Genomic DNA, 14,839 nt, shown 5'->3' with positions numbered 1-14,839 from the left:
GTGGAAATTCTGTGTATTAAAAAAGTTGTATCAAGAAAGAATAAACTAGTTTTAATTAAGAAATGAGTTGTATCGCTGAAGTTCCTCGGAAAACATTTATACCGGAAATTAACAAACGAGCAGATACGTAACAGTACTCTACATAGAAATTCCAATAAATTTTAGCCTTTTAAGATCTAAGACGAAGTATTTCATTTAGTCGCCGTATTACTTACTGTAAGCTCAATGTCCTTTAGTAATTGGTTTCGATCAAGAGATTCTGTGAGAAAAACACCAGGTGGAGCTGACGACAAAGTATTGTAGCGATTCAGAAATGTAAGTTTAACGGTGTAAGCAGCTCCCGCTAACGGAAGGAATATCAGATAAAATACAACAAATGAATAAAATAATAGTTTTATAGTTAATAAATACAAGGCGATAAACATGATAAGTGTAGAAGAAAATAGAAGTTTGTAATTAATCACAAAGCTACAAAATGGGCTATCTGTGGTCTGCCCACCATAGGTATCGAAGCCCGGATTCTAACATTGTAAGTCCGCAGACATGCCGCTGTGCCACTGGTGGGGATGTGGCAAAAGAAAATAGCAATAAAATAACATGAGTAGATACGAATAAAATATTAACAAGCTTTCTCTTAACCAATAGTTTCTCTCTTAACTGAAAACACTTTTCAAAAGAGAAATAAAGTTATTATCAATCATGTCTGATAATATTCCTTGCAAGTATTTCTCATGTCGAGAAACAGATCTATTCAGTTTGATCAAAAAATTAATGAGCCAACAATATTGTCTAAGGCTGACAGAAACCACGCCTTGTCGCTTGCAGCGTCGAACTAAGACTATTTGTGTTGTTGTCTGAATGAAAATGTTTTAGTTAAAATAATGTAACAGAATAGATAAAAGTAAAAATATAAACGTTTGCTGTATTAAGAAATATGTAAACTTTCATGTTTAGAAAAGCAGAAAGATTTTATAATAAAAGACCCAGATTTTTCTTAGAGGTTAAAAGAGAAACTTGCAAAATTGTTTTGATACTATGTGAATTTAGTAACCTAATCAACGCAATCACTCAACTCTAATATGTAGGAAAAAAATTCAAAGCTTGTGAATTTTATATAAGAATACTAATTTCGTACTATAATTTAAACTACAAATATATTAAGTTAGAATTATCTTTGAGAAAAACAAAACAAAATTGTCTATGAAACATATTGAAGAATTGAATACCAAAGCTGCATCTTACCTAACTGGCAATGTTGGCCCTCTATGAAATTTTTGAAAGATGGCTTACACTGGCAGGTAGCATTTCCATTTCTATCCACTACGCAGTCAGCAAAATATCTTTGACACTTTTCAGTATTTTCGTGAAAGGCACAGACAGCTGAATAAAGAACTCGCTAAGAGATTTTTATCAGCTCAAATCATCTTAAATTATATTTTCACAAATAACGGTAAAATATTCAGGAAAGTGCTAATCGATAAATTAACGATAATTTATCAATTGTTCTAAGAGCAGTCAAGCTCCAACTCATTTTTCAGAATAACTAAGTTAAAAAGTAGTTGACTTTTTTAAATTCAAGAATTATTGAATGCTTGATTAAAAATGGAGTTTACGAACATTTAGCTCGAGTACTTCATCTTCAAATATTATTTCTATGGGTGATGTTTTATTCTAACCAGAGAACCTTCAATGTATTTTTTTTTCTATTTCAAAGGGTAAACAATAAAAACACTTTAAGTAAGAAACCAAACTCACAGAGAAATTATTCCACCCATGTTTTGACGAAAAATTCGTCGTTTCTGAGAATCTAGTCGACAGGGGTTTCATGAAAGTTGATTATTTGTAATAAAATAGAGAAAATGTTTTTTTAATTTCATTATTTCTAAGAAACTTGTATGTAACAGCTTTTTGAGTTCAATATTTGCCATCAAAAATAGATACAAATTTTCATTTTGAAGGAAAAAACACACCAACACTATGATAAAAGGCCGTTCTTGTGCATGAAGTAACTAAATTGAAATGTTAAAAAAGTGGACAATAACCTACTGAAAAGGCACCAGGATCGGTACGTATTTTACTCTAACTTCATCAGCAGAAGCATACCTTTACATTTTCCTAGCGCATCTCGTCTGTATCCAAATGGACAGGTACAACTGAACCCTTCTGCTATAGTTTCATCCAAATTGCAATCTGCATTTTCAAGAGAACATGTTCGTTTTCCTTCGTTTTCCCCGTTACACAGTGGTTTCACTTGAAGGTAATGAAGAAAATAAATTGAAGCAATTATTAAATTAAAACAATATTTTTAACGGAAATTAAAAAAAAACTCTTAATGTATTTTGATGAACGTTTTATTAAATATTATATGAAACACAACTATATATTCCTTAAAGTTTCATACACAATTATAAGATATTGGAACTTTAACACAATTATGATTTTGCATTTCTGAAAAAATAAAAGAAGAGTGTACTTTAAACAGCGTGTAAAATAAACTTATTACAAATCTTAACCACAGTAACATTGTAAACTATATTTCTTTACATTTCAAAATGAATCATATTGGGCCTACACAAATAGGAATAGTGCTAACATTTGCAGCTGAAACCATCTATGTCTTCTTCCCAGATACCGCCACATTTGCACCTGATGTTCCCACCTGTTCCCACGTCGCAGTGCTGACTAGGACAGATATCTCGTAGAGGGTTTGCCATCCACGAAGAACTGTTACAGTATTCTACAATTACAAGAAAAAATGAAAAAGGTTTAACCTTCTATCCCTAACATTTAAATCAGACAGAGGACGAGTAATTATCCAAATCATACACAGAGTTTTGTTGTCTTCTTATTTGGTAGGACTTCCTTCGAATCTTTGTCTACTGAGATCCACAAAGAATAATTCTATAATTGTATTTTCAAGTGCGTTACTTATATTCTATATAGTTTTATAGTGAGGAAAGTCTGTTTATCTTTAATTATTTTGAAGGCAATGCAACTTTTAGTGCTATTTCAAATGTGTTTACTACTTTTGAAGATCAAAAACATTAACTAAATATTCACCAGTCTCTTAAATCCAATAAATTCCAAAATAACAAACAGTTAAACAAGTACTCAAAATTACTCTAATCATTTAAGTAATTTATTTTGTAATCGTGGCGAGAAATGTCGAGTGCAAAATCTACATACTTCAAAACAGATCATATTTTATTGTTAAATTTTCTGCTCTGCTTGACTAAGCATAATATTCAAGCAAAGCTAAGATAAAGCTTAGAGCTGAACTATTGAAATATACTGTTCTGTTTCAATACAGCAAGATTTTAGAAGTACTCTCTCACTGTGGCTTTCGAAAACTTCAGACCGTTTTGCAAAATTTACAAAGTATAAGTATAATAAGTATAGAATTAACAAACAAGGAGAAACCTAACAATATATACATATACCTCTGATTTTTATCTAATTAGCTGACTGACAGGACAGGTAAGAAGTTATACTTCAACTTGAGAGGACAGGATAGAAGTTATGCTTTACCCTGACAGGGCAGATTAGAAGTTAAACTTCACCCCTAAGAGGACAGGTTAGAAGTTATGGTTTACCCTGACAGGACAGGTTAGAAGTTACGCTTTAACCTGACAGGACATGTTAGAAGTTATACTTCACCCTGACAGGGCAGGTTAGAAGTTAAACTTCACCCCTAAGAGGACAGGTTAGAAGTTATGGTTTACCCTGACAGGACAGGTTAGAAGTTACGCTTTAACCTGACAGGACATGTTAGAAGTTATACTTCACCCTGACAGGACAGGCTAGAAGTTAAACTTCACCCTAAGAAGACAGGTTAGAAGTTATGCTTTACCCTGACAGGATAGGTTAGAAATTATATTTCACCCTGAGATGACAGGTTATTTGACTGTGATTTTTTAATGATTATATAACATTTATTGTTCTGATAATTGTGAGCCTGCGATGACTGTATAACAATCGTTTTCTGATAATTATGGGTCTTTGATGATTGTGTAATATATATTGTTGTGATGATTGTGACTCTGAGGATTGTATAGCTTTTATTGTTGTGATGATTGTGACTCTGGGGATTGTATAGCTTTTATTGTTGTGATGATTGTGTAATATATATTGTTGTGATGATTGTGACTCTGAGGATTGTATAGCTTTTATTGTTGTGTTGATTGTGACTCTGTGATGATTGTATAGCTTTTATTGTTGTGATGATTGTGTAATATATATTGTTGTGATGATTGTGACTCTGTGAGGATTGTATAGCTTTTATTGTTGTGATGATTGTGTAATATATATTGTTGTGAGGATTGTATAGCTTTTATTGTTGTGATGATTGTGTAATGTATATTGTTGTGATGATTGTGTAACATATATTGTTATGATGATTGTGTAATATATATTGTTGTGATGGTTGTGACTCTGTGAGGATTGTATAGCTTTTATTGTTGTGATGATTGTGTAATATATATTGTTTTTATGACTGAGAGAATTGTGTGACTCTGATGACTGTTTAACTGTCTAAACTTAGATAAACTATGGACATACTCACCATATGTGATGACTGTATAACATTATTTTTTGTCGGATTTCCTTATGTTTGGGGAATGTGTATATTTTAATTCCAGCCAATTTTGTGACTGTGTTTTTCATGTCTATAATCTCCGAAAGAAAAGAAAAAAGACATTTGAATGGAGTTTAAAGAATAGATCCAAAGATACCAAAGCATAAGCTAATTATCCAATATCTTCTCATTTAATAATTCTTTACTTACCTATGCATATGCTATTTTCTAGAACATATCCTTCTTGACAAAAACACTTGTTCTGGCTGTTGACTTTCAAACACTTGCCGCCTACTCCACAGTTTACAAAATCTGAACATTCGTCTATGTTTGGCAGTGCTAGGTATAAACAAAACATGCACTAAAAACATAGATACTAAAAGAAGCAATGCATAAATACTTTTCATCTGTTCTTCTGTAATGTTGGTTTTTAACAGTCAAGTCGACGACAGAAATTATCACTACAAGAAACAATACGTGCTTGTAAGTTATGTAAGTGAGGTTATTGTAGTGGCTCTTACTTCTCAATTATTAGTAAAGTGTTAATATTATTATTATATCAAAGTTACAATCATAGGTTTTTATTTCTCGCTCGTTAGTAAGGTGTTTTTTATTATTATATAAAAGTTACAATCATAGGTTTTTATTTCTCGCTCGTTAGTAAGGTGTTTTTTATTATTATATGAAAGTTACAATCATAGGTTTTTATTTCTCGCTCGTTAGTAAGGTGTTTTTTATTATTATATGGAAGTTACAATCATAGGTTTTTAGTTCTCGCTCGTTAGTAAGGTTTTTTTATTATTATATGAAAGTTACAATCATAGGTTTTTATTTCTCACTCGTTAGTAAGGTGTTAATAATATTATTATAATATGAAAGATAAATCACATAAATAACATTCGAAGATATAACAAGGAGAATATGATTATACAAGAGTATTTTAAAGACATTCAATATGTCTCCTTTTAAACTTAGTTTTTTATGCAATATTTCATTGTTTTAATTTCACATAACTAATAATGATGCGTTGTATGTCAGTATAGCCACAGCTATATAATAATATCGTATTGTTGCGTCAGCCAGGTCACGTGACTAGTATCACGCCACTTTTCTCGAACCTTCGTGAATTATCGGGAGACAACTAGATATGTGTTAGTCTTGTATATATATAAGACGTTGACAACATGACGGGAACAGTGTAATGAGTAATTGAATGTATGCGGACAAAATATTGTTGGCCACGTGGGATATAACGTTTGTTATAGCGCGACTGTTGAAGTTAAGTGTATCGCAAAGTTGTATTCGGAAAGAATAAACCAGTTTTATTCAGAAAGGACTTGTGTCGCTAAAGTTTAGTTGGAAAGAATTTACGGGAAAATTAACTAACGAACGGAGACGTAACAGTATCATATCAACGGTAAAACGTAACAGCTGTATCACAGCTGTGTAGACAGTACTTGTTATAACAAAGATAAAATGTTACAATAGCATCACAGCTGTGTAGACAGTATTTGTTATAACAGCATAACAGCTGTGTAAACATAGGGTTTCATTAAGAACGTAACACTTGGCTACGAAGTTAGTACCGTATAAATCAGTAGGCGATGTAATACTATTAATAGTTGGATACAAAGTCACAGTGATTCTCCAACAGGAAATAGTGGTCTGTTACGGAGAATATTGATCCAAATTTGTTTGAAAGGTTAGTGAAATATATGAATAGTTTTTGATAATTACAGCATATTTTTACATTTCATAATACCTAAACAAACATATATACTAGATATGATGACATAACAACAAGAGCTACAGCACGCGAATCTTTTATCAACAACTTGAAACAAAAAAGATCGCTTTAATAAAATTGGAAAATTAGTGAATTTTTCTTCATTGTTTTCAGAAAGTTGTCATTCTGTTACTTACCACATTTGTTATCTTGTTTTACAAATGGTAAGCTACAGGTACAAGCATAGCCTTTATCTCCATCAGATATGGCCTTGCAAACTTCGTTCTCCTTACAGTTATGTCTTCCCGTTTCGCAAAAAGTTGCTGTAAGCCAAGTAAACAAAATATTTTAATAACCTCCTATCTTATATGTTTTTTTTGTTTTTTTGAGAAACAAGAAATGAAATTATATTCTGAAGATTTTGATTGTCATTAGAGTTTAACTGCTTTTGTGATCAATCTGAAATCAAAGAAAACATTTTTATAATATACACATACTAGCAGGACTAGCGTGAAGTACGTGATCTATCACATCCAAAAATAAGATAAACTTTAGGTAACATTGTAATTACAATATGAAATGTAAAAGACAAAATAACTTCATAGTTGATGTACAAAACTTGCAATAGGAACTTCAGAAGTAGACAACTAACAGATACATCTATATGTCAAATGCTTTCTGAAAATACAGATACACCAAATCTACACTCTTACCCTCATCTACATAAGCAGTAACCTTTTCAAACAATGTTAAAAGATTTGTAAGGCAAGAGTTTCCCTTAGTGAAACCATGTTGATTATCCAATAAAATTCTAAACTTTGTGAAATGACTTTGCAAAAGCATCTTTTAACAGACTTTCCAAAACATTTTCCCACAACTGATGTAAGACTAATGGGTCTATAATTACTGGGACAATTTTTATTACCTCCCTTGAAGAGAGGAGTTAGATTAGTTAACTTTCAATCTTATGGTACCTGCCCATTATTCAAGGACTGAGAAAAAATAGTAGCAGGTGGTTCACAAATGATTCAAATTTCATTTGGAGCCACACAGTTCATTTTCACATAGAATCTTACAAAAGCTATCGCCGGCCGTTGAGATTAGAATTACAATTTCATTGGTATTGGGTTAAGTGTGGCCTTATAGTTAACGTGCCAAAGCTAAAAATATGTGGGTTCCTGGTTCGCGTCCCTTTGACACAAAAGCTCGCTCTTAATTTGCGGGTCTTGGATGCGCTACGAGGATCAGATCGCACTATGCGGGTCAGAGTAGCTCACGTGGGAGCTGTTGCTTAGTTACATCCCCCTTTATTCTATTACTTCAAAATGAGAAACGGCTATGCTAAGATAGTCCTTTGCTCAAAAATTGTAAAATAAACAAATCACTGGTATTTTACGCAGCTTAGACACTGTAGGGTTGAACTTCGAGAAGACTCATCTTGCCTTGTTTCTTATACATTATGCTTGACTCTATACTTCATTTTACTAAGGATAAGTAAGCCAGTTTTCTAGTATTCAAAATGTTTTTGTGTAATAAAAGAGTTAATTTCAAACAGAAAGTATTTTTATTCTCTTAAGAGGTAAATATGGCTGTTTTTTGTTTTATTTTATATCTCTTAGTTCGTCGCAAATATTGGCTGTTGTTTCTTCTCTTGATCAAAAGTTTACTGATTTGGATGACTCACGGACACAGTCTCCTGTTTTCTGGTTTTTTGTATATCCTTCTTCACATGTGCACGTGATGTTTCTTGGACTTTCATCTGATCCCGGCATGCACTTGGTGTGTTTACCTGTGCAGGTTGTAGAGCAGAAATTTTTCGCTGAAACAAGAAAATACGTCATCTTAGTAATATAAGAATGAAAAACATTGTTGGCTATCAGGTTTGACGTTGATCATTGCTTTCTTCTGCAATATATATCGAATTATGCAAGCCCGCTTGCCTTTTTAAACTACATGTTCCAAACGTTAAATAACCTACTAATTAAAATAATCTCTAAAATCCAATATAAAATGAATAAGTTCTCCTGAGAAGAGGTGTTTTCAAAATGGAAACGTAAAACACGCTATCTTGATTTACAAGTAAAGTTTAAATCAATTTTCACACCGTCTTCATCACTAATATGTATAGATATGGAGTATGTAATCTTTGGAAGTCTCTTCATGTGCGTAACAGACGGAACAGTCAGACATTCTACTCTAGGTTGGTATTTATTTAACCCAAACAATCAATAACTGTACCACAGTTAGCAACAAACTAAATTATATAAATTTAAATATTCGTTTAGATAGGAGAAATTGGAGCGAAATTAACGTGAGTCTTATGCAACCATTGAAATATATATACATATGCTGTTTCACTACTGAAACAAGCTACTAAGGCAGGTTTCTTTTATATTTTTTTACTTTATTAATATTTGGCGATTTTATGCCATCGCTGAACAGTAGTTTTGATAGAAATGAATAAAAACCTTCAGTTTGTCCCTGAATAAGAAAGGTCCACTTTTCGAAAGCGCTCGGGTTATAGGGTTTTTATTCATTTCTATCAAGACTTCTTGAACCTACGTGTTTTCCTAACACCATGAATGCTGAAGAGTAGTTTTAAGCGTTGCGAGAGCGCCACCTATTAAACATAAATCTAATACAGAGCTCGTAACCTATATCTTGATATACTTACAAAACACATATACATACACACTTGAGAATTTACTGACGGAACAGACGGATTACACGTGAGAAATACAGATTAACAAGATTTTTGCATGTGATATTTAGTACTCGGGGCATTTTTATCCGCGTTGTTTAAAAATCAGTTGTGATAACAACAGCAAATCCCGTTGTTCTTGATCACAAACATGTCTTATAGCAAATATAATTGATCAGACTATAATTACGAAGAAATTTAAACAAGAGTGAAAGATTCCTGTAATTCACGGTCGTTTTATTTCTTCGTAATTATGGGCGCAATATTTCAGTAATCACTACATCATTTTAAAAATGTTAAAGTAAATGTTGCATATCGAGAAGATGAGAAAACGACCCCTAGAGAATTGAGAAGACGCACAGCGTGACCACCAGTCGCCACTATTGTATTCTATTGTTGTTCATTAAGAATAGCGAGGACTGCTGAAAAAAGTCGAAGCATCTATATAATAATACCCTTATTCGTGTGTCTGTTACGGAAATGACGTCTGTGCGCATGCGTATTTAGATAATAAAGTGTGCGCGCATTATCATGACAGACGAAAACTGAGAATTATTATTATTATTATAGACTAGCTGAGAACTGAAAGATATTTGCGCTCAGACTGGTGTCTTTATTACAAAAGTACTTCTTTAAATATATGATTTCTAGAATAATACAAAATAATTCTAATCGCAGACACTGAAATCTTGTCATACTATGATCTGCTGTCGATACACCTTATAAACATGCGCAGTAAGAATCTTACACAGCAAAACAGTGTACCAGAGAGGTGGAAAGCGCAACGAAGAAGCCACTATAACTTTACTATTCTTTATCAATCATTTACTACAATAACATTATAAGCTTGAAATTTTCAAAAAAGTCTGACATTAGGTCCTAGAATAACATTATAAGTTTATTTATAGATAGTATTAAGCACAGTATAGTTTAGTCGTAATTAAGATAATGTAAAAAAACGTTCACGGTACAGTGTTAATTTATCTGTTTATCAAACTTAGGCCTAACATTAGTTAAGGTTTTGTAATGTACGACCTAAAGGCTAAATACTAGTGGACTTACACATTTCGGTGTCTATGATTATATTTCGTTTGTATTGTTGTACAAATCTTTTATTTAAAGAAATACTGTTGCAATAAAGATACTAATTTGACAGCAAACTGGAAGATAAATAATTTGGATTCGTTAGTCCACGAGTTTAAAAATTGGGTCTCTGTGTTGGCTGAAAAGCATACAAAAATTATATAAATAATCTGGATTCTTTAGTACAAGAAATAAAAAAAAAGCCTTTCTGTTGGCTGAAAATCAACTTTAATGTTGTGAAAATAAAGCTTATTGAAATAAAAATATAATTTTCAGCTCATGACTGTCTATTTTGTTACTGTTACGACAGCGAAAGTCACGTGACGTTGTTGGCGCTGGTGGCGTGCGTGATGAGTTTCTCGAATGATCGTGGAAGTCCGAGTGTGTTCGAGATGCCCTCTTCGTTAGTATATAATCCTGGCAGCGAAAGCCAACAGAGATAAATGAAGAGAGAGCAGTAGTTACTTGAAGTTCAGTATAATTTATGATTCTGTTAGTTTCGAGCTAGTGAGCCGTAAAGCGTGTGTTTTGCACTTGTCGAGAGCGAAGTTATCGAGATTGTGAATCGCTGTGATGTATAGCGTGTATTATAAAAGTTGTTAAGTTTAAAGTGACGAGAAACGTACCGATTGTGGAACTACTGTGTACTAAAAGTTTGTCTCGAGGAAGAATAAACTGGTTTAACCAAGAAAGGACTTGTATCGCTGAAGATCCTTGGAAAATTTCTACCGGAAACAAACAAACAAGCATATACATAACATTACGCTACTTACACGTTTAACTAAACTATAAGACAAGTCTTAAATCTATCTAGCTATATATATATACAACAAGAATTAAACTAATTACTTCTGGGAAGCAGTAGGGTAAGACTATTCCAATTCTTATCATGATACCTCATTTTAAAATCAGTCTAATGTCATACTTGCACGAAAGCTTCCTTGCAACTATGAAATATTGATTTTGCTCTACTTATTGAATAAGAAAATGCTTATATATCAACATTGAATAAACAACATACGAGGATATCTTGGAAGTGAGACGAAACTAACGTAATTTGGATCAGGATTTATCTTTTTTATTATTGGCTAATGTATTATAATCTACTGGCATTTCAATTGATCAATGATGGTTTCTTGATGCAGTATAATCAATATGTGGTTGAAGTTAAACAAACTTACCGTGACATTTATCTCCCTCACTTCTCTCGTAGCCATCTTTACAGATACATACACCTTTAAATGTATCACATACCTCATACGTATCACACCCTTCAAAAAGGCATCGTTTTATATCTGAGAAAAAATAAAATAGATCATTTTAACTAAGGCTTATAAAAGACATGGTACTTTAGCTGATATTCAAGGCCGTTGTTTATTAGCTATGTATATGTAATTGTTAAAGGTACCTATATAAATGTTTATGGTTTTACGTTTACCGGATTTTTTTAATTCCTCTCATAATTGTTGTCAAAAACGACTTGAGTATAATCTCTTAAAACCTCAGATTCTAAACAATGAAACAAATTGAAAAGGAGGATCGGGATGAGAGCAAAAATGGAGAATCATGAGGGTTTTGAGGGGACTCAGTTGGGAATAAACAGATTTATATTAACAAGTGGGTAGCTATTCAAAATAGTAATCTAAGTTCACATTTTGGAAGTTCTTGAATTAGATAACCAATATTGGTGTTAAAAGGGGATCTCTGGACAGGGTATAAATATTTATATCATGGACATGTAGAGTATCTTTAAAAATAAGTAACTACGTTTACATTTGCAAAACTTTAAAATAGGACACGAAAATTAGGGGACCAAGATGGTTTTGGCGATTCCCAGAATAGAATGCACGTGGTCTGTACAGAAAGACTAAGTTGGGTTTTCAGACTTTGCTCAATACTGTTTAAGAAAAAGATCTGATTTGATTTTATAGAAGAGATGACCCCTAAAATTTTTAAAGTACATCATAAACATAACTTGTGATATCAGTTTTTCCCATGAGCCTTTCATCAGTATAGTTCTCAGTGAAACCGTAGGTCGCCTATGTTCGCAAATGAAATTGTGATGTGAAAATATAATTTCATATTTTCATTCAGAGCGTCTGACTAGTTGATAATATATGGTTCTAACTTTTTATAATAAATAATATTACTGTAAACCTCAAAGCAAAAAATTTGAAAGCTATTGCTTGTTTAGGTATGATCAATAAAAAACTAAATCGGTAGTATTTCTGAGTCAACATATCTTGGCTGGGAGTATACGGTGGTATGGGTAGTAGTTCTGAGTCAACACATCTTGTCTGGGAGTATACGGTGGTATGGGTAGTAGTTCTGAGTCAACACATCTTGGCTGGGAGTATACGGTGGTATGGGTAGTTAGTTCTGAGTCAACACATCTTGGCTGGGAATATACCTAACCTGAAACAAACTCTTACAGAAACAAATGATACCAAATTGTGACTTTACAACATGCATGGAAATATTTAATAAGGTTTTCTCTAATATAAGACCAAGTCAAATATTTTCCTTAAAGGGGTGTTCAATGAATACAGAAAGATAAACTCTTTTAAAAACCTCTTCATAGACTAGTAGGATTTCACGGAAACTGGAACGGACATATGAATTACACAGGCCTGCGATGGTTTTATTGCCTTGAAATTTTTACATGCTGTACAGTAATTCCTGTACGTTGAATCCGAAAATGATATCCATTTTTCTCCAATGCGTGCAGATTTCTCAAAAAATGTCATATTTACTTGTATAGATTTCTATAGACCCTCCATTTTGGCATATATTGAATGTGCACAGATTAACCAATTCAGTTGAAGTGGTACCCCTTTCAGTCGTTATGGTGCTATCGAATTTAAGAGATGAAACACGCATAATAATAAAAAATGTTCATCATGGTAAACGAAATAATAATTTGATCTAAGTAAGAGATTTTTTCTTCCCGTTTTGTAAAAATCTTTACGTGATAGAAAAAAAAAATTATTATTTTCGAAATCTGCGTAGCTTAATTATGGAAAATCCGTTATTAAAACCAAAACAACTTTTATGAAGTTTAAATTCGCAGGCTTGTGTTATCGTTCAATATAAGAATCTATAATATACTTGTAATTTGTTGGAAATTTTACATTCCGCTTCTCATATTATGAACAAGAATTTTTAGAGACTCTTAGGGTTGGCTGCTCGGATTTACATAAACAGATTCTAAAAACATGTGCAAAATTTTTCTCATTATAGCCATTTTAACACAAATTTTAACTGTTTACATAAATTTTCACTACTGAAATTATAATATGAATAACCTCAATGTGAGTAAATATTGAAATATCTCAAGCATGAAAAAGAAAAAAGCTAAAAGCAGTAACTTTTTGCTAATATTTTCATAATCAAGAAATTTAGATTATTATTTCAATAAACGTTAAGGGTGCGTAAGTATTGATTATATTTCTTAGATTAAATTGCAATGAACGTGAATAAAAGAAAGCTGTCTGACCTTTGCAACTTTTACTATTATAGTCAAAATACTTTGACTTGTCACACGTACAGATGAAAGATTCACTGTTAGCGTCGGACTCACAACTAGATTCATCTTCACAATATTCGTCTCCTGTTATGTTATTTAAAGTAGACTTGCAGTAGTCTTTCGTTTCGCAGTGTTTACCAGCAAAAGGATAGGGACAATCACATAAGTAACTGTAAACCAGCCTACAAGTACCCCCGTTTTGGCATAAATTCAATGTACACAGATTAACCAATTCAGTTGAAGAACTAGGGAATGTAGATGTAACAGTAGACAGATTTGTTGTATTAAAACTTCTTTTACTTGTTTCAGTGCTACGGAATGTAACATTTCGTTTAATAATTGTAGTATCATGTGATGTAGAGGACGAAACAGTAGAGGGATCAGATGAAGTGGTACTTATTTCATTCGTTGTAGTGTAAGGGGAGGTAGACGATGAATCAGTAGACGAATCTTTTAAATTAGTACTTTTTGCATGAGTTGTAGAACCAAGGAATGTAGTGGATAAAACTGTAGACAAATCTTTTGAAATGGTATTTCTCTCACTCATTGTAGTGTTAAGGGATGTAGAGGATAAAATAGTGTATGGATCAATTGAAATAATATTTCTTTCACTCATTATGCTGCTCGGAGATGTAGTGGATACAAATATAGATGGATTAGGTGAAATGGTACTTTTTTCACTGGTTGTATTCAGGTGGAATGCAGAAGAAAGGAAAGTAGACGAATCTGTTGAAGTGGTAATTTTTTCACTGGTTGTAGTCTTGGGGAATGTAGAAGAAAGGACAGCAGATGAATCTGATGAAGTGGGACTTTTGTCACTGGTTGCATTCAGGTAGAATGCAGAAGAAAGGAAAGTAGATGAATCTGTTGAACCCTAAACACTACAATGAGTGAAAGAGGTACCACATGTAGAAGATAAAACAGTAGATGAATCTGTTGAAGTGGTACCTCTTTCACTCATTGTAGTGTTTAGGGCTGTAGAAGATAAAACAGTAGATGAATCTGTTGAAGTGGAACTTTTGTCACCGGTTGTAGTCATGGGGAATGTAAAAGAAAGGACAGCAGATGAATCTGATGAAGTGGTACCTCTCTCACTCATTGTAGTGTTTAGTGATGTAGAAGATAAAACAGTAGATGAATCTGTTGAAGTGGTACCTCTTTCACTCATTGTAGTGTTTAGGGATGTAGAAGATAAAACAGTAGATGAATCTGTTGAAGTGTTACTTCTTT

At 32.7% G+C, this 14,839-nt stretch overlaps 1 protein-coding gene across 1 annotated transcript in view; it reads right to left on the bottom strand.

Moving 5' to 3' along the window:
• Nucleotides 1–14,708, bottom strand: part of LOC106470594 (fibrillin-1-like) — a 37,898-nt gene extending 23,190 nt beyond the window's left edge. Inside the window, exons 1-9 of the mRNA XM_022399207.1 lie at nucleotides 14,558–14,708; nucleotides 11,265–11,378; nucleotides 7,984–8,118; nucleotides 6,497–6,622; nucleotides 4,784–4,912; nucleotides 2,594–2,737; nucleotides 2,104–2,250; nucleotides 1,243–1,380; nucleotides 216–343 (exon numbers count right to left, since the gene is read on the bottom strand). Coding sequence (XP_022254915.1) covers nucleotides 216–343; nucleotides 1,243–1,380; nucleotides 2,104–2,250; nucleotides 2,594–2,737; nucleotides 4,784–4,912; nucleotides 6,497–6,622; nucleotides 7,984–8,118; nucleotides 11,265–11,378; nucleotides 14,558–14,708 — 1,212 coding nt within the window. The remainder of the gene's footprint in view (nucleotides 1–215; nucleotides 344–1,242; nucleotides 1,381–2,103; nucleotides 2,251–2,593; nucleotides 2,738–4,783; nucleotides 4,913–6,496; nucleotides 6,623–7,983; nucleotides 8,119–11,264; nucleotides 11,379–14,557) is intronic.
• Nucleotides 14,709–14,839: the final 131 nt, after the last annotated feature.

The sequence above is a fragment of the Limulus polyphemus genome, unplaced genomic scaffold (genome assembly GCF_000517525.1).
Source record: "Limulus polyphemus unplaced genomic scaffold, Limulus_polyphemus-2.1.2 Scaffold4104, whole genome shotgun sequence".
Classification (NCBI taxonomy): Eukaryota; Metazoa; Arthropoda; class Merostomata; order Xiphosura; family Limulidae; genus Limulus; species Limulus polyphemus.
This window is presented reverse-complemented; position numbering and strand designations above follow the sequence as displayed.